Source organism: Oncorhynchus mykiss, chromosome 12 (genome assembly GCF_057628025.1).
Source record: "Oncorhynchus mykiss isolate SJ-2025 chromosome 12, ASM5762802v1, whole genome shotgun sequence".
NCBI classification, from domain to species: domain Eukaryota; kingdom Metazoa; phylum Chordata; class Actinopteri; order Salmoniformes; family Salmonidae; genus Oncorhynchus; species Oncorhynchus mykiss.
The window spans coordinates 85,716,267-85,737,990 of NC_143033.1; the positions used below are offsets into that span (position 1 = coordinate 85,716,267).

The 21,724-nt window shown below is 45.8% G+C and overlaps 2 protein-coding genes across 5 annotated transcripts; both read left to right on the top strand.

Moving 5' to 3' along the window:
• The first annotated feature begins 496 nt into the window (after positions 1 to 496).
• Positions 497 to 5,481, top strand: LOC110538998 (glycoprotein-N-acetylgalactosamine 3-beta-galactosyltransferase 1-like). The gene is made up of 5 exons (XM_090191409.1): positions 497 to 524; positions 1,472 to 1,639; positions 1,767 to 2,055; positions 4,147 to 4,561; positions 4,670 to 5,481. The coding sequence occupies exons 1-5, from the start codon at positions 497 to 499 to the stop codon at positions 4,808 to 4,810; spliced, it is 1,041 nt and encodes a 346-aa protein (XP_090047535.1). The 3' UTR covers positions 4,811 to 5,481.
• A 1,851-nt stretch (positions 5,482 to 7,332) lies between these two features.
• LOC110538647 (protein FAM117A) lies at positions 7,333 to 20,023 on the top strand. Of its 4 annotated transcripts, none has more exons than XM_021625600.3 (8): positions 7,333 to 8,006; positions 12,887 to 13,032; positions 17,506 to 17,601; positions 17,850 to 17,963; positions 18,460 to 18,567; positions 18,741 to 18,924; positions 19,013 to 19,169; positions 19,252 to 20,023. In XM_021625600.3, exons 1-8 carry the CDS (start codon positions 7,889 to 7,891, stop codon positions 19,511 to 19,513), a joined length of 1,185 nt encoding a protein of 394 aa, XP_021481275.2. In that variant the 5' UTR covers positions 7,333 to 7,888; the 3' UTR covers positions 19,514 to 20,023. The 4 variants fall into 4 exon arrangements, with proteins under 4 accessions (XP_021481275.2, XP_090049976.1, XP_036794691.1 ...); XM_090193850.1 differs by having other exon boundaries at positions 19,013 to 19,143; XM_036938796.2 differs by lacking the exons at positions 7,333 to 8,006; positions 12,887 to 13,032 and adding an exon at positions 16,611 to 16,815.
• Positions 20,024 to 21,724: the final 1,701 nt, after the last annotated feature.

The window sequence follows — 21,724 nt, forward strand, 5'->3', positions numbered from 1 at the left end:
GTGCTGCAAACCTGCAGGACCATCGCCCAGATTTTGCCTATCGGATATGATTAAATGCACAGAAATAGAATGGACAAATCATTGTCTTGAATGTGGATACCTTTCTATTCAATATATTTCTATGCATTTAATCCTGTACGAAAGGTGAAATCCAGATGGATAATTTTTGATAAACTGGGCCCAGGATTGTGTCCAAGGTGCTCTGTGGCACCATCTAGTGGTCCATTTACTGTGTCCCCAATCAATCAATTGGTGGGCAGTGCGTCTGCAGGGGTGGTGTCCAATTAACCGTCACATCAGGTCATTGTTCTGTTTCTAGAAGGCAGAGGGTTGGTATGTTTGATAGAACTTTGTAAAAACCAAATGTAAGATTTAGGATTGATTTGTAGGTTTATGCATGTTGGTAATGGGACATTTAGATGACTAAATTCACATTTAGTTTAGAGTGATTAACACTATGCTTAGCATAATTATATTTTCCCTTTCTGTAATACACATGACTTCCAGTGTTTGTGACACTCAAGGTGTGGGTTGATGGTCAATAGACTTATGTTATGGATTATTATCATATCTGTTGATAGTGGGTGATGCCAGACGATGTACAAGGACACACTTATTATTCACTGTAGTATTGTATTTATGACACTGTGACTCTGTAGCAGCTGACCAAGTCACTGCCTTCTGTTTTGACAAACCACAAGCTTCTTGGGCTGGTGTTTCCATAGCTGAATAAATCAGACTTTTATACCAAATCTTGGTATACAGTCTGAAGCAAAGCACTGCAGAATCGTGGTAATGTTCCTTACAAGCCAGAATGTTGAATAAAATGACATTTGAACTTACTCTATTGGTTGTCTGTGCAGTTGGTCCTTCAGCTGTTGGAAATTTGAGAGAAAATATCCATGGGAAAGTATTGTTTACTCAGATTTTTAGCGCACCGGTACTGAAGTAGACATTTCTAGCACTTGGCACAAAACCATGTAAACACCTTGTCTTATGTGTGCATGTACTTCCATCTCGTGTGTTCCGTCAGGAGAAAACACATCTTGATTGCCACACACAGAGCCATGTTTTGAAGTCTGTTTAATACTTTCCTGTGGATATTTTGTCATATTCTGACTAGCTGAACGACCAACACCCAGGACAATCATCAGAGTACGTTCCAATAATTGTATTCAACATTTGTGACAGACGAGGGACGTTTATTTTTTTTTTCTGTGTGTGTGGTATTGCCTACACAATTGAAGGCCCACGTTTGTGACAATAACATTTGGTGCTGTTTGATTATTATATAAGGGCCAGTCTCCAAGATGTCAGTTAGACATTTTCTGTGCCGAATGTGTCTCCTTGTTGCAACTTCTTATAAACCAGATTGGTTTTTGATTGACTTAGTCTGCGAATGCTCTTTTTTGTAAACCTAGACATTACTTTTACAATATGATTTTGTCTTGTGCAGATGATTATGTCTAAGTCCACTTCAAAGCCTTCCAGGCTCTTGGATTTTATGTTCTGTGCTGGCTTTGTGTTGGGATTCTGTCTCTGTTTCATGGCCATTGCTTACTACAAAGCATATCAGATCTTTCAGGAGACAGTGCCCTTGCCCTCACGGACCAGCAGCCTCTTGGGTGTCCCCCCTCAGGTAAATTGGAGCTACAGTATTTTTTTTACACCTCTCTGAATATCTCCAATACACTCAGCCGCATGATCATCTTTCTCTCTCTCTCTCTCTCTCTCGCCCTCTCTCTCTCTCTCTCTCTCGCTCTCAGTACACCACACTGCTGTTGCCACTAATGCCTCAGTTCTCTCGCCTTTGCCCCCCTCCCCCACCCCCTCTTCGGGTCGACTGCTCTGCTGGGTGTTGACCTCACCCCAGACTCTGTGGACCAGAGCTAAACACATAGTGAACACCTGGGGGCCTCGCTGTGACACACTGCTCTTCATGAGCTCTAAGCAGGACCTCCTGTTCCCTGGGACCGTGCTGCCTCTGGCAACAGAGGAGGGACGGGCCAACCTGTACAATAAGACCATGGCCGCTTTCAACTTACTGCATGACGGGTAATGCTCCCACAACACCAGTATGTTCTCCGAATCTCTCTCACATTGATGGAGGACATGATTCTGGTGATCTAGAATCCATGTGGAATGGAAGATCTACAGTGCATTTGGAAACTATTCAGACCCCTTCCATTTTTCCACATTTTCTTCTGTTACAGCTGTATTCTAAAATGTATCAAATTAAACATACACACAATATCCTATAATGACAAAGTGAAAACAGGTTTTTAGAAATGTTTGCAAATACCTTAAACTGAAACACCTTATTTACAAAAGTATTCAGACCCTTTGCCATGAGACTTGAAATTGAGCTCAGGTGCATCCTTTCCATTGATTATCCTTGAGATGTTTCTTCAACTTGATTGGAGTCCACCTGTGGTAAATTCAATTGATTGGACATGATTTGGAAAGGCCCACATCTGTCTATATAAGGTCCCACAGTTAACAGTGCATGTCAGAGCAAAACCAAGCTATGAGCTTGTAGGAATTGTCCGTAGAGCTCTGAGATAGGATTGTGTCGAGGCACAGCTCTGGGAAAGGGTTTCTACATCTCTGCAGCATAGAAGTTCCCCAAGAACACAGTGGCCTCCATCTTTCTTAAATTGAAGAAGTTTGTAACCACCAAGACTCTCACTAGAGCTAGCCATCTGGCCAAACTGAGCAATCGGGGGTGACCAAGAACCCGATGGTCACTCTGAGAGAGCTCCAGAGTTCCTCTGTGGAGATGGGAGAATCTTTCAGAAGGACAACCATCTCTGCAGCACTCCACCAATCAGTTATTTATGGTAGATTGGCCAGACGGAAGCCACTCCTCAGTAAAAGACACATGACAGCCCACTTGAAGTTTGCCAAAAGACACCTAAAGGACTCTCAGAACATGAGAAACAAGATTCCCTGGTCTGATGAAACCAAGATTGAACTCTTTGGCCTGAATGCCAAGCGTCTGATGGAAGCATCATGCTGTGGGGATTTTTTTCAGTGGCAAGGACTGGGAGACTAGTCAGGATCGAGGGAAAGATGAACGGCGCAAAGTACAGCGAGATCCTTGATGAAAACCTGCTCCAGAGTGCTCAGGACCTCAGACTGGGGCAAAGGTTCACCTTCCAACAGGACAAAGACCCTGAGCAAACAGCCAAGACAATGCAGGAGTGGCTTCGGGACAAGTCTCAATGTGGCCTAGCCAGATCCCGGGCTTTAACCTGATCGAACATGAATATAGCTGTGCAGCGAAGCTCCTCATCCAACCTGACAGAACTTGAGAGGATCTGCAGAGAAGAATGTGAGATACTCCCCAAAAACAGGTGTGCCAAGCTTGTAGCATCATACCCAAGAAGACTCAAGGCTGTAATTGCTGCCAAAGGTGCTTAAACAAAGGGTCTGAATACTTATATTACAGTTTATATTTTATATATTTGCAAAAATGTATAAAGAACTGTTTTTGTATTGTGATGGAGTATTGTGTGTAGATTGATGAAGAAAATAAACGATTTAATCAATTATAGAATAAGGCTGTAATGTAAGAGAAAAGTGAAGGGGTCTGAATACTTTCCAAATGTATGTAGTGCAATGTAGATGGAAGGGCTGATGACAGACTGTAAATATGCTCTTTTTTTGGTCACCTACACACAATGTCCCATAAATTTGCAAACATTTCTGAAAACATTATCTCGTTTCAGTATTCACACACCGGAGTCAATACATGTTAGAATCATATTTGGCAGTGATTACAGCTGTGAGTGTTTCTGGGTAAGTCTCTAAGTACTTTGTACACCTGGATTGTACAATATTTGTACATTATTCTTTTTAAAGATCTTTAAGTTTTGTTGATTGTTGATCATTGCTAGACAGCCATTATGAAGTCTTGTCATATATATTTTTTTAATAATTCCACTTCGACATTATGAGGTGTTGTAAGTAAGCCAGTAACACACAATCTCAAATTAATCCATTTTAAATTCAGGCTGTAACACAACAAAATGTTGGAAAGGTCAAGGGTGTGAATGTGTTCTGAAAGCACTATTTGTATGTGCTGGTGAAGGAGACAAACTATGCCTTCTGTCTTTGACCCCTCCTCTTTCCCTCCATTTCCAGTTACCTAGACAAGGCTGACTGGTTCCTCAAAGCTGATGATGACACCTATGTAATTGTGGAAAACATGCGTCTGCTCCTGTCTCGGTTCAGCCCAGACAAGCCTGTGTATCTGGGCAGACGTTTTCGCCGCTTTGTCCATCAAGGCTACATGAGTGGTGGTGCTGGCTATGTACTGAGCCGCGAGTCTGTGAGATGCTACGTCAGGGCCCTGCACCATGGAACCTGCACCCAGTCCACCTCTGCAGAGGACCTACTACTGGGCTTCTGCCTCCAGAAGCTGGGAGTCCCGGCAGGGGACTCTAGAGACCACCAACACAGGGAAACCTTCCACCCCCTGTGGCTGGGTAAACTTCTCTGTACCGAAGACATACTTCCCAAATGGTTCCACCAGTACAACTATTACCCTTCCAAAGTGGTAACTAGGTCTACACTCTCAGTAGAACACATATCCAATGACCTCCCTTCAGTGCCATTGAGCTTCCTGCTCATCTGTTTTTTTTCTTTCTTTCTCCCTCTCTGTCAGGGTCCAGACTGTTGCTCCAATTCATCTGTATCCTTCCATTACGTTGAGCCAGTCAGAATGTACATGCTAGATTACTTCCTGTACCATCTCAGTCCAGTGGGGGGCCACAGCCCAAAGCTGGGTGAGACCAGAGAGGAATAAGCAGAGACCCCTTTCTATGGATTTGACAGTGACATCCCTAATAATATACATGCTCGTACCGTAATTAATGATGTCATTCTCTTGTAAAGAGTTGTCTTGCAAACATTAAACAATGTTGTTACTAAAGTCATTAAGGTCCATGCTAGTTCAAACCAATTCATCACGATCTCGTCTGAATATTTGCCTAGTTACAGTATGTTGTCATACATTGAGTCAGTCATTAAAGTCATAGAGATCCGATTAAATACTATTCTAATTAAATGGTTAAAATGCTGTCTTCCAGTGACATACTATGTTAGCTGAGGTTCCAAATTGGTGGGTGCGATGTAATAAATAATAATTGAACCTCAACCCGGGTAGTTTGAACTGTATAAGAGGCCCCTTGGAGCCTGTAGATCACTGAAGCGTTATTTGATTTATGTTTTCTTCTCCAACGCAGGTCTGTTGCGTCGTATTGTTTCAGAATAATGATAAGAGCTCTCATTTTCAATGTCTACAGCAGCATCAGCTAAAATCATTTGGTAGATCTATGGGCAAGCTGCAAGATCTGAACAGAATCTAACATTCTGGCTTGTATATAGGCCTTTTTAACACTCAAGTTGATCCAATATTGATAATGTCTTGATAAATTGTATACTAAACAAAAATATAAACGCAACATGTAAAGTGTTGGTCCCATGTTTCATTAGCTGAAATTAAAGATCCCAGCCATTTTCCATGTGCACAAAAAAGCTTCTCTCTCAAATGTTGTGCACAAATGTGTTTACATCCCTGTTAGTGAATTTCTCCTTTTCTAAGACTTTGGAATTTAATGTTCATTTCTTTACTATTATCCACCTCGACGTGGTCTTAGAGAATTTAGCCGTATATCCAACTGGCTTCACAACCGCAGACCACCGGTAACCACACCAACCCAGGACCTCCACATTCGTCTTCTTCACCTGTGGACTCGTCTTAGACCAACCAACCGGACAGTTGATGAAACTGGATTTGCCCAACCAAAGAATTTTTGCTCAAACTGTCAGAATCCATCTCGGGAAGTTCATCTGCGTGCTCGTCGTCCACACCAGGGTCTTGACCTGGCTGCAGTTCGGTTTCTTAACCAACTTCAGTGGATAAATGCTCACTTTCATGGCCACTGGCACACTGGAGAAGTGTGGTCTTCATGGATGAATCCCAGGTTTCAACTGTACCGTACAGAATGCGTGTATGGCGTTGTGTGGGAGAACGGTTTGCTGATGTCTATGTTGTGAACAAAGTACCCCATGGTGGCGGTGGGGTTATGGTATGGGAAGGCATAAGCTAAGGACAACGAACACATTTACATTTTATCGATGGCAATTTGAATGCACAGAGATACTGTGACGAGATCCTGAGGCCCATTGTTGTGCCGTTCATCTGCTGCCACCACCACCTCATATTTCATCATGATAATGCATGGCCCTATGTCGCAAGGATCTGCACACAATTCCTTTAAGCTGAAACGGTCTCAGTTCTTCCATGGCCTGCATACTCACCAGACATGTCACCCATTGATCATGTTTGGTATGCTCTGGATTGACATATACAGCAGTGTTCCAGTTCCCGTCAATATCCAGAAACTTTGCACAGCCATTGCCAGCAGCATACCACCCTGCATACCACTGCTGGCTTGCTTCTGAAGCGAAGCAGGTTTGGTCCTGGTTGGTCCCTGGATGGGAGAGCAGATGCTGCTGGAAGTGGTGTTGGAGGGCCAGTAGGAGGCACTCTTTCCTCTGGTCTAAAAGATATCCCAATGCTCCTGGGCAGTGATTGGGACACTGCCCTGTGTAGGGTGCAGTCTTTCGGATGAGATGTTAAAACGGGTGTCCTGACTCTCTGAGGTCATTAAAGATCCCATGGCACTTTTCGTAAGAGTAGGGGTGTTAACCCCGGTGTCCTGACTAAATTCCCAATCTGGCCCTCAAACCATCACGGTCACCTAATAATTTACAATTGGCTCATTCCTCCTCTCCCCTGTAACTATTCCCCAGGTCGTTGCTGCAAATGAGAACATGTTCTCAGTCAACTTACCTGGTAAAATAACAGAAAAATAAATTGAAGAGGAGTAGGGTAACAGGCCTGATCAATTATATGGAGTAGGGTAACAGGCCTGATCAATTATATGGAGTAGGGTAACAGGCCTGATCAATTATATGCGAAGGATATATCACACCAGATATTGACTGGTTTTCTGATCCACACCCTGCCCTTTTTTTTTAAGGTATCTGTGAACAACGAATGCATATCTGTATTCCCAGTCATGAGAAATCAATAGATTAGGGCCTAATTTCATTTATTTCAATTGACTGATTTCCTTATATGAACTAACAAACTAAAACCTTTGAAATTGTTGCATGTTGCTTTTATATTTTTTTTTATCAGTGTTGATAAGGAGTTTATTCCATAATGTTCGAACATTAAAGAGGAATGTGTGTGAATGTATTGTGGGGGCAAAGGCATAGGAGTGAGAAGCCCTGGTGTACACTGCTGGTTTGAGATTTAATAAACTGGGAGGGAACATTATGACTTTCGAGGGCAGACCCTTGATAGATAGATAGATGGAGTTTATGACCAATAAAAGTTAACTCGTATTTTTCAGTACCCAACCAGATCAAGAATGTGTCATTCGCCTCGCCCACTTGTAAGTAAATTGGACACGAGAATTTAGCTAGTTGAGCTGTTGTCAGTTTCAGACACAAGATTTGGCAATATTTTGTCAACTGTGGAGCCTGATAGTTTACATAAAGTAAAGTTATAATAGCCAAGGGTGGATGATCAGGTTGGGCATTTAATGGTTTTATTGTGAACTAAATGCAGGGCTAATATTTTTGAGTTGTATTTATTTTAGTTCGAGAGAAAAGTTGGAGGAAATCATGGTGATCACAAAAGAAGCCTGGCTGCTAGCAAGAAGCTAACCATGTTGGATACTTATCATAAATATTGAAATACTGGCTAATGTAAACTGAAGAGGTAGCTAAAACTACTGATTGTGAGCTTTGATACGATTGCCTGTTGAAGTCGAAGTGTTTTCGGCTGCTTCATTTTGCACTTGGGGGGATGTCGTGCAGAAGTGAAGCGGCTCGGGGGGGCACCCCTTGTCTACAACCACTTCGAGCCACTGTCCCATTCCAGCTTCAAAACAAAGCACAACCGCACTGCAAAGATTCCAAGACTGGTAAATAAAAATTCTCATTTTGGTGCCAAATATTACACTATGGTGGGAATGTCGCTAGAGTTTGCATTGTTATTGCTGTCTAGCACTAGTCTAACGGGTATGTGGGCTATATATTATGATTCACTGTTATAGTATCTTACTGCTTAGCTACATGGGTCTATTTTACGTGCCTTTGGCCTCAATTTTTCTAAACAGACCACCGACTTACAGTGAATATAGCCTAATTTCCACCATGCATCAACCATCCCCCACCCTGCTCAAGCATGTGTTTTGATGTGGGTCTCTGTAGGACCCTATAAAAGGAAGTGTTGTAAAAGCAGAAATGTGCTACTTAATTTGAGAATAATGTCATGTTTTTTCCAAATCATTATTACACCATATAGCTGGAACATCATATAAATAGTTTTGTCAGTTACATACATGTAATAAAAAAACATCACAAATGATTGGAATGGCATCATAAAGAGTTCTCAGTAAAAGGAACACCTATGTGAGAATGCTATTCATTGACCACAGCTCAGCGTTCAATACCGTAGTGCCCTCAAAGCTCATCAATAAGCTAAGGACCCTGGGACTAAACACCTCCCTCTGCAACTGGATCCTGGACTTCCTGGCGGGCTACCACTAGGTGGTAAGGGTAGGTAACAACACATCCGCCACGCTGATCCTCAGCACAGGGGCCACTCAGGGGTGCGTGCTTAGTCCACTCCTGTACTTCCTGTTAGCTCATGACTGCATGACTAGGCACGACTCCAACACCACCATTAAATTTGCAGATGACACAACAATGGTAGGCCTGATCACTGACAACGATGAGACAGCCTATAGGAAGGTGGTCAGAGACCTGGCCGTGTGGTGCCAGGACAACAACCTCTCCCTCAACGTGATCAAGACAAAGGAGATGATTGTGCACTACAGGAAAAAGAGGACAGAGCACGCCCCCATTCTCATCAACGGGGCTGCAGTGGAGCATGTTGAGCGCTTCAAGTTCCTTGGTCAAATCAAATCAAATTTTATTTTGATGGTGTCCACATCGCTAACAAACTAACATGGTCCAAGCACACCAAGACCGTCGTGAAGAGGGCACAACAAAATCTATTCCACCTCAGGAGACATGGGTCCTCAGATCCTCAAAAGGTTCTACAGCTGCACTATCGAGAGCATCACTGCCTGGTATTGCAACTGCTCGGCCTCCGACCGCAAGGCACTACAGAGGGTAGTGCGAACGGCCCAGTACATCACCGGGGCCAAGCTTCCTGCCATCCAGGACCTCTATACCAGGCGGTGTCAGAGGAAGACTCCAGCCAGCCTAGTTATAGACTGTTCTCTCTGCTACTGCACAGCAAGCGATACCGGAGTGGCAAGTCTAGGTCCATGAGGCTTCTAAACAGCTTTTACCCCCAAACCATGAGACTGCTGAACATCTAATCAAATGGCTACCCAGGCTATTTGCGCACCCCCCCCCCCCCCCCCCCCTTACACCGTTGCTACTCTGTTGTTATCATCTATGCAAAGTCACTTTAATAACTCTACCTACATGTACATATTAACTCGACTAACCGGCGCACCCGCAAATTGACTGTACCGGTAGCCCCCTGTATATAGTCTCGCTATTGTTATTTTACTGCTGCTCTTTAATTAGTTGTTACTTTTATTTATTATTCATATTTTTTTAAACTGCATTGTTGATTTAAGGACTTGTAAGTAAGCATTTCACTGTGAGGTCTACACCTGTTGTATTCGGCTCATGTGACTAATACAATTTGATTAACCACGTTTCCATCCAGAGTATTAATGCGACTAAAGTGGTACCATATAAACAATAAGTCACTACAAGTAGTTTCAGTACAATTTTATAAATGCCGACAGGTTATTTGTTCGTTCGAAATGGTGGGATCTTTTTGTGTCAGTAAAATGTATTATGTGAGAAATGATAACTGCAGTGGAGGCTGGTGGGAGGTGCTGTAGGAGGATGGGCTCATTGTAAAGACTGGAATGGTATAAATGGAACAGTATCAAACACCAAATATAAGGAAACCATATGTACAGTGCCTTGCAAAAGTATTCGGCCCCCTTGAACTTTGCGACCTTTTGCCACATTTCAGGCTTCAAACATAAAGATATAAAACTGTATTTTTTTTGTGAAGAATCAACAACAAGTGGGACACAATCATGAAGTGGAACGACATTTATTGGATATTTCAAAGTTTTTTAACAAATCAAAAACTGAAAAATTGGGCGTGCAAAATTATTCAGCCCCTTTACTTTCAGTGCAGCAAACTCTCTCCAGAAGTTCAGTGAGGATCTCTGAATGATCCAATGTTGACCTAAATGACTAATGATGATAAATACAATCCACCTGTGTGTAATCAAGTCTCCGTATGAATGCACCTGCACTGTGATAGTCTCAGAGGTCCGTTAAAAGCGCAGAGAGCATCATGAAGAACAAGGAACACACCAGGCAGGTCCGAGATACTGTTGTGAAGAAGTTTAAAGCCGGATTTGGATACAAAGATTTCCCAAGTTTTAAACATCCCAGAGCACTGTGCAAGCGATAATATTGAAATGGAAGGAGTATCAGACCACTGCAAATCTACCAAGACCTGGCCGTCCCTCTAAACTTTCAGCTCATACAAGGAGAAGACTGATCAGAGATGCAGCCAAGAGGCCCATGATCACTCTGGATGAACTGCAGAGATCTACAGCTGAGGTGGGAGACTCTGTCCATAGGACAACAATCAGTCGTATATTGCACAAATCTGGCCTTTATGGAAGAGTGGCAAGAAGAAAGCCATTTCTTAAAGATATCCATAAAAAGTGTTGTTTAAAGTTTGCCACAAGCCACCTGGGAGACACACCAAACATGTGGAAGAAGGTGCTCTGGTCAGATGAAACCAAAATTGAACTTTTTGGCAACAATGCAAAACGTTATGTTTGGTGTAAAAGCAACACAGCTGAACACACCATCCCCACTGTCAAACATGGTGGTGGCAGCATCATGGTTTGGGCCTGCTTTTCTTCAGCAGGGACAGGGAAGATGGTTAAAATTGATGGGAAGATGGATGGAGCCAAATACAGGACCATTCTGGAAGAAAACCTGATGGAGTCTGCAAAAGATCTGAGACTGGGACGGAGATTTGTCTTCAACAAGACAATGATCCAAAACATAAAGCAAAATCTACAATGGAATGGTTCAAAAATAAACATATCCAGGTGTTAGAATGGCCAAGTCAAAGTCCAGACCTGAATCCAATCGAGAATCTGTGGAAAGAACTGAAAACTGCTGTTCACAAATGCTCTCCATCCAACCTCACTGAGCTTGAGCTGTTTTGCAAGGAGGAATGGGAAAACATTTCAGTCTCTCGATGTGCAAAACTGATAGAGACATACCCCAAGCGACTTACAGCTGTAATCGCAGCAAAAGGTGGCGCTACAAAGTATTAATTTAAGGGGGCTGAATAATTTTGCACGCCCAATTTTTCAGTTTTTGATTTGTTAAAAAAGTTTGAAATATCCATTAAATGTCGTTCCACTTCATGATTGTGTCCCACTTGTTGTTGATTCTTCACAAAAAAATACAGTTTTATATCTTTATGTTTGAAGCCTGAAATGTGGCAAAAGGTCGCAAAGTTCAAGGGGGCCGAATACTTTCGCAAGGCACTGTATCCGTTCCATTAATTATGTTACAGCCTTTACAATGAGCCCATCCTCCTTTAGCTCCTCCCACCAGCCTCCACTGAATAACCATCATATTGAAGTGAACTTGGAGTCGAGATGATATGGTGTGTGTGGTCCTCCCATTATTACTGGGGGAAACGATGCAGTTTATTAGGCGACAGAGGAAATAAGTTCTGAACTTCACAGGGTGATGAAAGTGCACAGTGATCTTGATGCTCCATTCCAATAGATAGAGGGTATTGTTCTGGTGACATGATTGATGCTTGACTGCCGTTTGACAAATACAAATATTCTCGCTCTTACCCGTTTTAATCTCATCGTGTAGACCACCCTACCCGCACTGTATCTTTGAGCTGTTTGGTAGAGCCAGAGTAAGCACATGTTCTATTTACCGCATCAGGTTTGGTGACAACTATCAAACATCACATAGCTTTAGTATACGCTACATATCGTGATTATTTTAATCAGTAAAATGGCCTTGATAAATGGTCAGTGTTAATATTATTATTTGTATTGCCCCTGAACTCTCTGAAGGTGTTTTTAAGAGTGTAATATTTAATTACACTACCTACCACTGTACCCTCTCATGTACCAATGTCAATAGAGGTTTTAAGGGACCTTTTGTTTTGTGGCCTGTAATTCCACAGTGTGTTTCAACAGTACACTGTAATGATGCACCAGTAACTCGAGTGCTTGTTCTGTGGTGTTTATTTATACATCCTGTTTGCCCTGGGAAGTGGTGTGAGTTGGGGAAAAGGTTTCAGGAGTAGAATCGTTGCCAGTCTTGTGCAACATGTCTTTGGAGGGCTTTGCTGTAGGCTCAGTGGCTTGGCTCACACCTGCCAGAGATGACTTACAAAGAGCTGACAATACACACCTACTTGTACTACGAGCTCACCAAGCCCTACGAGGGGAGGTGGGGTCCGGGGGAGGCCATTTTATGTACTCCTGCTGGTGCTAAAATAGTTTTGAGCCTCCTTTATGATGTGACTGTTTGTTCCAACTATGTTGCACCGGTAGGCTGAGCATTGAGTTTGTCAGACCAATATGCTGTCAACCTGGGCACCGTCACACAAAACAGCCCTCCATACAAGATTAGCATCTGTCTTCTGTTAGAAATATTGACCTAATCACACACTCGCAGTATAAAGCAGACACGTTTCATATCAGTAAATGTGATGTCTTTTGGCTGTTTCCTTCAGGCGACAGGAGCAAGTCTCGCCCCCCAAAGCCGACCATTCGTCGCACCCTGTCCCTGGATACAATTGTTGGACCATATCTGCAGGGCCGGTGGCCCAAGGAGGCAGAGAGCCAAGGAGTCACCTGTGTCAATGACAAGGCCACACAGGTAAACTCACCGGACTCAGTCACAGCCCAAATGTGAATTTAACATTAACATCCATTAACTCCTATATATCTGAAACCGAGAGGAATATACTCTTGTCAAGCCTGTATTGATATTGCTTAAAAGCCATCTTTTTTTTTTTTTCATCATCTCTACTGTCTCTTCAACCTCAACCTACCTACTCCCCCCCCCCCCCCCCCCTACTGTCTCTTCAACCTCAACCTACCCCTGCCCCCTCCTCTACTGTCTCTTCAACCTCAACCTACCTACTCCCCCCCCCCCCCCCCCCTACTGTCTCTTCAACCTCAACCTACCCCTGCCCCCCCCTCTACTGTCTCTTCAACCTCAACCTACCCCTGTGCCCCCCCTCTACTGTCTCTTCAACCTCAACCTACCCCTGCCCCCCCCTCTACTGTCTCTTCAACCTCAACCTACCCCTGTGCCCCCCCCTCTGCTGTCTCTTCAACCTACCCCTGCCCCCCCCTCTACTGTCTCTTCAACCTCAACCTACCCCTGTGCCCCCCCCCCTCTACTGTCTCTTCAACCTCAACCTACCCCTGCCCCCCCCTCTACTGTCTCTTCAACCTCAACCTACCCCTGTGCCCCCCCCTCTGCTGTCTCTTCAACCTACCCCTGCCCCCCCCTCTACTGTCTCTTCAACCTCAACCTACCCCTGCCCCCCCCTCTACTGTCTCTTCAACCTCCACCTACCCCTGTGCCCCCCCCCTCTACTGTCTCTTCAACCTCAACCTACCCCTGTGCCCCCCCCCCTCTACTGTCTCTTCAACCTCAACCTACCCCTGCCCCCCCCCCCCTCTACTGTCTCTTCAACCTCAACCTACCCCTGCCTCCTCTACTGTCTCCAACCTCAACCTACCCCTGCCCCCCCCTCTACAGTCTCTTCAACCTCAACCTACCCCTGCCCCCCCTCTACTGTCTCTTCAACCTCCACCTACCCTTGTGCCCCCCATCTACTGTCTCTTCAACCTCAACCTACCCCTGCCCCCCCCCCCCCTCTACTGTCTCTTCAACCTCAACCTACCCCTCCCCACCCCTCTACTGTCTCTTCGACCTCAACCTACCTACCCCCCCCCCCCCCACTGTCTCTTCAACCTCAACCTACCCCTGCCTCCTCTACTGTCTCCAACCTCAACCTACCCCTGTCCCCCCCTCTACAGTCTCTTCAACCTCAACCTACCCCTGCCCCCCTCTACTGTCTCTTCAACCTCCACCTACCCCTGCCCCCCCTCTACTGTCTCTTCAACCTCCACCTGCCCCCCCTCTACAGTCTCTTCAACCTCAACCTACCCCTGCCCCCCCTCTACAGTCTCTTCAACCTCAACCTGCCCCCCCCCCCCTCTACAGTCTCTTCAACCTCAACCTACCCCTGCCCCCCCTCTACTGTCTCTTCAACCTCCACCTACCCCTGCCCCCCCTCTACTGTCTCTTCAACCTCCACCTACCCCTGCCCCCCCTCTACAGTCTCTTCAACCTCAACCTACCCCTGCCCCCCCCTCTACAGTCTCTTCAACCTCAACCTACCCCTGCCCCCCCTCTACTGTCTCTTCCACCTACCCTTGTGCCCCCCATCTACTGTCTCTTCAACCTCAACCTACCCCTGTGCCCCCCCTCTACTGTCTCTTCAACCTCAACCTACCCCTGTGCCCCCCCATCTACTGTCTCTTCAACCTCAACCTACCCCTGTGCCCCCCCTCTACTGTCTCTTCAACCTCAACCTACCCCTGCCCCCCCCTCTACAGTCTCTTCAACCTCAACCTACCCCTGCCCCCCCTCTACTGTCTCTTCAACCTCAACCTACCCCTGTGCCCCCCCATCTACTGTCTCTTCAACCTCAACCTACCCCTGTGCCCCCCCTCTACTGTCTCTTCAACCTCAACCTACCCCTGTGCCCCCCCATCTACTGTCTCTTCAACCTCAACCTACCCCTGTGCCCCCCCTCTACTGTCTCTTCAACCTCAACCTACCCCTGCCCCCCCCTCTACAGTCTCTTCAACCTCAACCTACCCCTGCCCCCCCTCTACTGTCTCTTCAACCTCAACCTACCCCTGTGCCCCCCCATCTACTGTCTCTTCAACCTCAACCTACCCCTGTGCCCCCCCTCTACTGTCTCTTCAACCTCAACCTACCCCTGTGCCCCCCCCCCTCTACTGTCTCTTCAACCTACCACTGTGCCCCCCCCCTCTGCTGTCTCTTCAACCTACCACTGTGCCCCCCCCCTCTGCTGTCTCTTCAACCTACCCCTGCCCCCCCCCCTCTACTTCAACCTCAACCTACCCCTTCCCCCCCCCTCTACTGTCTCTTCGACCTCAACCTAAACCCCCCCCCCCCCCCCCCACTGTCTCTTCAACCTCAACCTACCCCTGCCCCCCCCTCCTCTACTGTCTCCAACCTCAACCTACCCCTGCCCCCCCCTCTACTGTCTCTTCAACCTCAACCTACCCCTGCCCCCCCTCTACTGTCTCTTCAACCTCAACCTACCCCTGCCCCCCTCTACTGTCTCTTCAACCTCAACCTACCCCTGTGCCCCCCCCTCTGCTGTCTCTTCGACCTCAACCTACCCCCCCCCCCCCCCCCCCCCCCACTGTCTCTTCAACCTCAACCTACCCCTGCCCCCCCCTCCTCTACTGTCTCCAACCTCAACCTACCCCTGCCCCCCCTCTACTGTCTCTTCAACCTCAACCTACCCCTGTGCCCCCCTCTACTGTCTCTTCAACCTACCCCTGTCCCCCCCCTCTACTGTCTCTTCAACCTCAACCTACCCCTGTGCCCCCCCATCTACTGTCTCTTCAACCTCAACCTACCCCTGTGCCCCCCCTCTACTGTATCCACCCCCCATCTAGTGCACAAAGCCTGGGCTAACCTAACCACACTCCACCACTGTACCCTCAATTTTGACACAGTTTATACTGAACAAACCCCCTGCCCTTGTCTGCCATTATCTCCTTTCTTCAGTAATGAAACTGTCACATTTTCCCATTCAACCAGCTTCTTGTGGATTTGGGGAGTTCCCCTCTGCCACAAACACACAAACTAAAGAGATACCCAATCTAAACAATTTGTAGTAACAGGTTCAAAACCCCTTTGTAATATTTAAAAGTAAATCTACATCAAATAAAGCACGAGGCTGAACTGGGATTCAAAGCGTTAGACACCCAGAACATTCCATCACCTTTTGACCGGATCTTTTTATAGCCCTGTGTCCCGTGATCTCTCCAGTCATGTTTGGTTTAAAGAGGAGGAGGGGGGGGGGGGGGAGAAGTAACACTACACTGACAGGGTTGGGTAACTGACTGTCCCTCCGTGACACATTTAGCCACGATGTCTGACCACGGCTCCACCAGATAGGGCGGAAGATGGCGTCAAGGTTTTTTGTCATTTATAGCCCGGGACCGACACTGTTACACTACTGTGCGTCATGACATCAGTGTGGAACTCTGTGAGAGGACTGAGAGCTCTAGGAGACTAGACCCAGAGAGAAGACTGCATTTTGGGGAAACGTGACCTGGAGAGGAACCTGCATTTGGAGGAGAGGAGGCCCAGAGAAAATAGCTAAGTTAGGGGGAGGCAGAACAGGAAAAAATAAATTGATGTTGAGGTGAAATTGGCCATCAGCAAGAGGATCCTGTCCAGGCTGTGTGTGAAGCAGGAGTGTGGAGACGAGGGAGGGCAGCTCAGCAGATAGACCGCCACACACCCACATCCTCCCGTCTGCCAGCAACGCTCACCCCAGGGCTTGTGGGCATTAGAGGAGTGGGGCCTATGTCGGTAGGAACTCTCCACTGTCCTCTCTTCTTCCTCCTCCTCTTGCATGTGAAGACATGGAGCTCAGTTGTGATGAATGAAGGAGGGACAGCACAGGATGTCACCATGTTGATTACCCAAACTATGTGGCGGTCTCCTATTCTGTGTGAATACAGCTGTCAGTCTACATGTTTTGTGTACTAATGTTAAACTGTGTCTGTGCTGCTGTAGCTGACATGTGTCCCTTGTGTATTTGCATTGCTGTGGTTTTTGTTTTACTCATTTGTAGGGCGTGTTGTCAGCAACAGTGGTTTACTCCTCGCCTGCCTGTCTGCCTCTGCACAGCTGTGTAGCTGGCAGGTGTGCCTGACAGCTGTAGGGCACCACTTCTGTACTCTAGTCAAATCATGTAGCTCGGGTGATGTTTCACTTCCATAGGTGTCAATTGTACAGCGAGAGAAGAGCAAAACGGGTTCACCGCTCTGTAATGTTCTACTGAAAGGTCAATCTTAGAACTCGTAGATAAAGTTACCAGTTGTGTAGTTAAATGATTGACAAGAACGTAATCCTGTCTGACTCCAATCCAATCTGCAAAGTTTCCACAGCAAAAAACTATTTTTAAGTCAGTTTCGTTTTTCAGAAAGTGTGTGTTGTGTGCAGAGTTGTATAAACAACATATGGCTGGTTACTATAACAACCCTGCTCCTTCCATAGACTCCCAGCTCCTGGGCAGAGGAGACTCGGGGAAGAAGAAGTGTTGGCGGACACAAACGCTCAGCATCATGGGGCAGCGCTGAACACTTGAGGGATGTGAGTACTTTCTTTGAATGTAAATGTTTACTAAAAAAGGTCCTTTAACCAGGAGCTTGTCAATCAAACATCATTCTCACAATACACCAGTAAAACTCAGAGATGGGACTATTTTTACTCTCCTGTTGTCTGCAGAGACTCGGCCAGTCACTCCCCTCTCTCCCTGTTGAATTATTCCTCCCCTCATTCTTTCCTCTGAAAGACGAGCGTCTCTTCTAAGTCCTTTTCCCTCTATGACTTGGCCTCAGGTGGTTAAGCTCAAGCACCAGCTGCAGAAGCGCTCCCGACACGCCCCTCCCTCTGGGGGATATGAGCGTCCCCACCACCCCCTACCTGGAGGCCATGTGCCAGGCGCTACACAGGTACGTCCTATACAGCCCTCCCCATAATACTGTGGATTTGATCTGTACTCTGAACCCGTCCTTATTTATACTGAAACTTGTTTACTTGAATTTAAAATGTTATTTTTGAATTTGAATGTCCCCTGGATGACAGTAACGTAAGATCATGTATGCAGACAGTGGGACCCAGGAGGTGTTCGGAGTATTCACTGACACAGAACACTGATGGTTGGCCTCCTGAGTTTCTCAGGCAGAGTAGAGAGACGTTAGCAACAGGGCTAGAAAAACAGCACTGCTTTTCTTAGGAGCTGGTGTCATCAAGCTGCCTGGTTGCACCATCGCCACGCTATGACAGGAATGCACATTGACAGGAATACACTCGTACTCATATGTGTAGCTACATGGCATTTGGTACATACCCTCACACTCAAGCCCCTTTGTGTGGAACAGATAAGATGAGAGCATACACACTCCTGTGCTCCATTTTCATGTGTCCTTGGTGACCCCCTCCCCCCAGACGGTGCCCCTGAGCAGGTTGGCCCCTCGGCTGCGGCGCAGTGTGGAAGGTCTGAACCTGGAGCTGGAGGGGGTCTTTGTGTCAGAGACACCTGAGGACCAGCACAAGGTGAGCATGTTTAAATACAGCCTATCTGCTTGGGCACCGGCTGGCTTAGATCCATGATCTCAACCCTCTATGGAGCCACTGGATCCCTCTAGTGACAGCAAATTAGCTCTTATTTCTCTCCAATGGCTAGTGTCCCATAGCCTCACTGTACCCTCTCCCTGTTCCCCTGTTAGATCCTGGATGTCCCAGATGGCCACAGAGCCCCAGTTCCTGCCCAGAGGTGCAGCAGTGGTACCCAGAGTGAACCCTCCCCTGCCTCGTTCGACTCTGCATTGCTCTCTCCATCTGAGTCTCCCTGTTCCCTGAACCCAGCTCTTCTCTCCCCATCTCAGTCTCCCTGCCCCATGGGAGAGCCAGGTGAGTAAATGGATGGTTTGTTAGACTTGAATGACTTAAATACCGTAGTGTACCCTTTTTAAATCATTTTTTCCCCCTCTCTGTGTAGACCCTGTGGACTGTGAGACCGTGTGCCCCTCTCCAGTTGTTCTGGACCCCTCCCTGTTGCAGCCCTCCTCCTCCCCTCGTCCCAACAAGACCTACTCCTTCCAGAGGGAGCCCCCTGAAGGCTGTGAGCGAGTACGTGTAGTGTGTGAAGAGGCTATGTGAGTATTGAAACACACAGAGACTTTGTGTAATTAGAAATGATTTGGGCTAATCGTCTCTCTTTCTGTCCCTCAACCCCAGGTCTCCCTGTCAGAGAGAGCCTCTCCTCCAGGTATCCTGCCCTGACCCCAACAAGGTGAATTTCACTCCCCATGGAGGCTCTGCCTTCTGCCCTGTCAGTCTGCTCAAGCCCTTGCTGCCCTCCATGGACCTCCTGTTCCGCGGCCTGTCAGTCTCGCCTGTCACAGGCTGCTCAGGTCAAGGCTCTGCCCCCTACCAGACAGTTGGGCATTCGGTTGGGGGCTACATGAGTGGATCCCTCCAGGACACAACCACCATGTGACTGTGGAGATGGGGTTGTTTTCAGACTAATGAGGATGGATTTATCCTAATAGATTAAATCAAGATGGCTGCCACCACCTTGTCAGAGACTGTTATGACAAGCCTCCAGATCTATTCAACTAAGATCAACAAAAAGAGACCTCTACAGTGGGTCCTCTGTGGGATCAGGATCAAATCTGTCATTGGTGTTCTATCCTGATTCTCAGAGGGACTTGCTGCTCTGGGTACATTGATAGTCACTTGCCCCCTTGGTTAGGGGGGGGGGGTAAATAAGTTGTACAAATGTTTGTGTGACACTTTTATTCTACACAACTTGGCCTTGCTCTGATACCCTTAGATTTGTTATAGTTAGAGCTTGGAGTCAGAGATGTACTAATTAGTGATGCCCGGGTTGACTCATAACCCGCAGTCCCCGCGGTTATATCTGTGGGGCGGATGGGTTTAGAGTCATTAAATATTGTGTGGCGGGTGGCAGGCTGGTTGAATAAAGAGAAATAATACCTTTAAAAAATCCATAAATGTGTAATTATTGTGCAATTTATAAAGGCTACATTGTGGTTCATCTTTCATTATTTTCGGCTATCTGGTATTAGTGCATAAACCTAATCTGCAGGGCTTAACTGTAGGCACGCCAAATAGCCCACAGCCAATCGCCAAGTAATACTTTTGGGAACAGGCAGAAAAAGTTATCAATACACAGAGGCAAAAAGGACATTGTTTTAATTCAATAAGACAAAAGCTATGACAGGAGAGTTGAAAACAAAGAGAAGGGAGGGCCAGAAAAGTCATGTTTGGAAACGATTTGGTGAAGTGGTAAAAGAGGATGATAGCAGACGGAACTTCAAATAGGCCTATGGCATGTCAAGGGAACTGTGAAATCTGGGCACTGACTTGTAGGTCTATAACCTCTCACACAGCCTTAATAATAACTCCTGCAGAATTAAGCATTCCTTGCAGTAAAATCATACACTAAATGTAGGGTTAAATTTGGAACAGGAGTGGAGAAATATGATTTATTAATGCATCTTGAGAGAATGCCATGCTCAGATACCATCTGTAGAGGTGCTGTCTTCATCATAAAAGCTGATAGTATTTCAACCACATAAAAAATGCATCAAAACCGAACTGAAATCTTATCAGAAACACGTTGGGTCGTTTTCACAGCTTTACCCCATACAGCCGGTCAAACTGATGTCATTTGGACAGAAAATCTTTCCCTTAATTTTTTTTTTGTTGCGTTATTGTATTTTCTCCCCGGTCCCTAAAATGTCTTTGCTCCGCGAAAGATGACCGAGAACTTTACCAATGTCAACTAGATTGAAGCACTAATTATATTGATCTATTCCATTATTCTGTTGAGCAAGTGTTTATTTAAACAAATTAATGATTTAATGCAGTGTAAGTATTTACACATTTGATGCGCTAAAATAAAAGCAACTTCAGAAAAGGAACACTCGGACTATAGTGATATTATGTATGATCTCAACAATGTAAAGAATGCATTGATCGGTGGGATCTAGAGCCATGCGTTTTGATTTTAAATGCAATGATCGGTGTGATCTCGAGCCATGCGTTTTGATTTTAAATGCATTGATCGGTGTGATCTAGAGCCATGCGTTTTGATTTTAAATGCATTGATCGGTGGGATCTAGAGCCATGCGTTTTGATTTTAAATGCAATGATCGGTGTGATCTAGAGCCATGCGTTTTGATTTTAAATGCATTGATCGGTGGGATCTAGAGCCATGCGTTTTGATTTAAAATGCATTGATCGGTGTGATCTAGAGCCATGCGTTTTGATTTAAAATGCATTGATCAGTGGGATCTAGAGCCATGCGTTTTGATTTAAAATGCATTGATCAGTGGGATCTAGAGCCATGCGTTTTGATTTTAAATGCATTGATCAGTGGGATCTAGAGCCATGCGTTTTGATTTTAAATGCATTGATCGGTGGGATCTACATGCGTTTTAAATGCGTTTTTGATTGCGGCCCTGTTTCTACCCTTTTATATAAATGTATTGATGTATGCAACTGAGGCACATATAATGATCTTTATCACAAAATAAATATTTAAAGATGCGTGATGTACACAAAAGAAAATGTACATCAACCCCCCCCCCCCCCCTCATCACCATGTCGGCGCAAATGATTCCCACAGGTGTCAAGTTTGCTGGATGTCCTTTGGGTGGTGGACCCTATTTGATACACAAAG

What these genes read in the sequence shown, in the direction of transcription:
- LOC110538998 (XM_090191409.1), top strand. Translation starts at nt 497, where the DNA reads ATGACTTCCAGTGTTTGTGACACTCAAG. An exon ending in CAGTGTTTGTGACACTCAAG is followed by an intron (nt 525 to 1,471) that starts GTGTGGGTTGAT and finishes ATTATGTCTAAG; the next exon opens with TCCACTTCAAAGCCTTCCAG. An exon ending in TTCAACTTACTGCATGACGG is followed by an intron (nt 2,056 to 4,146) that starts GTAATGCTCCCA and finishes CTCCATTTCCAG; the next exon opens with TTACCTAGACAAGGCTGACT.
- LOC110538647 (XM_021625600.3), top strand. Translation starts at nt 7,889, where the DNA reads ATGTCGTGCAGAAGTGAAGCGGCTCGGGGGGGCACCCCTTGTCTACAA. An exon ending in TCAATGACAAGGCCACACAG is followed by an intron (nt 13,033 to 17,505) that starts GTAAACTCACCG and finishes CTCCTTCCATAG; the next exon opens with ACTCCCAGCTCCTGGGCAGA. An exon ending in GTAGTGTGTGAAGAGGCTAT is followed by an intron (nt 19,170 to 19,251) that starts GTGAGTATTGAA and finishes CCTCAACCCCAG; the next exon opens with GTCTCCCTGTCAGAGAGAGC.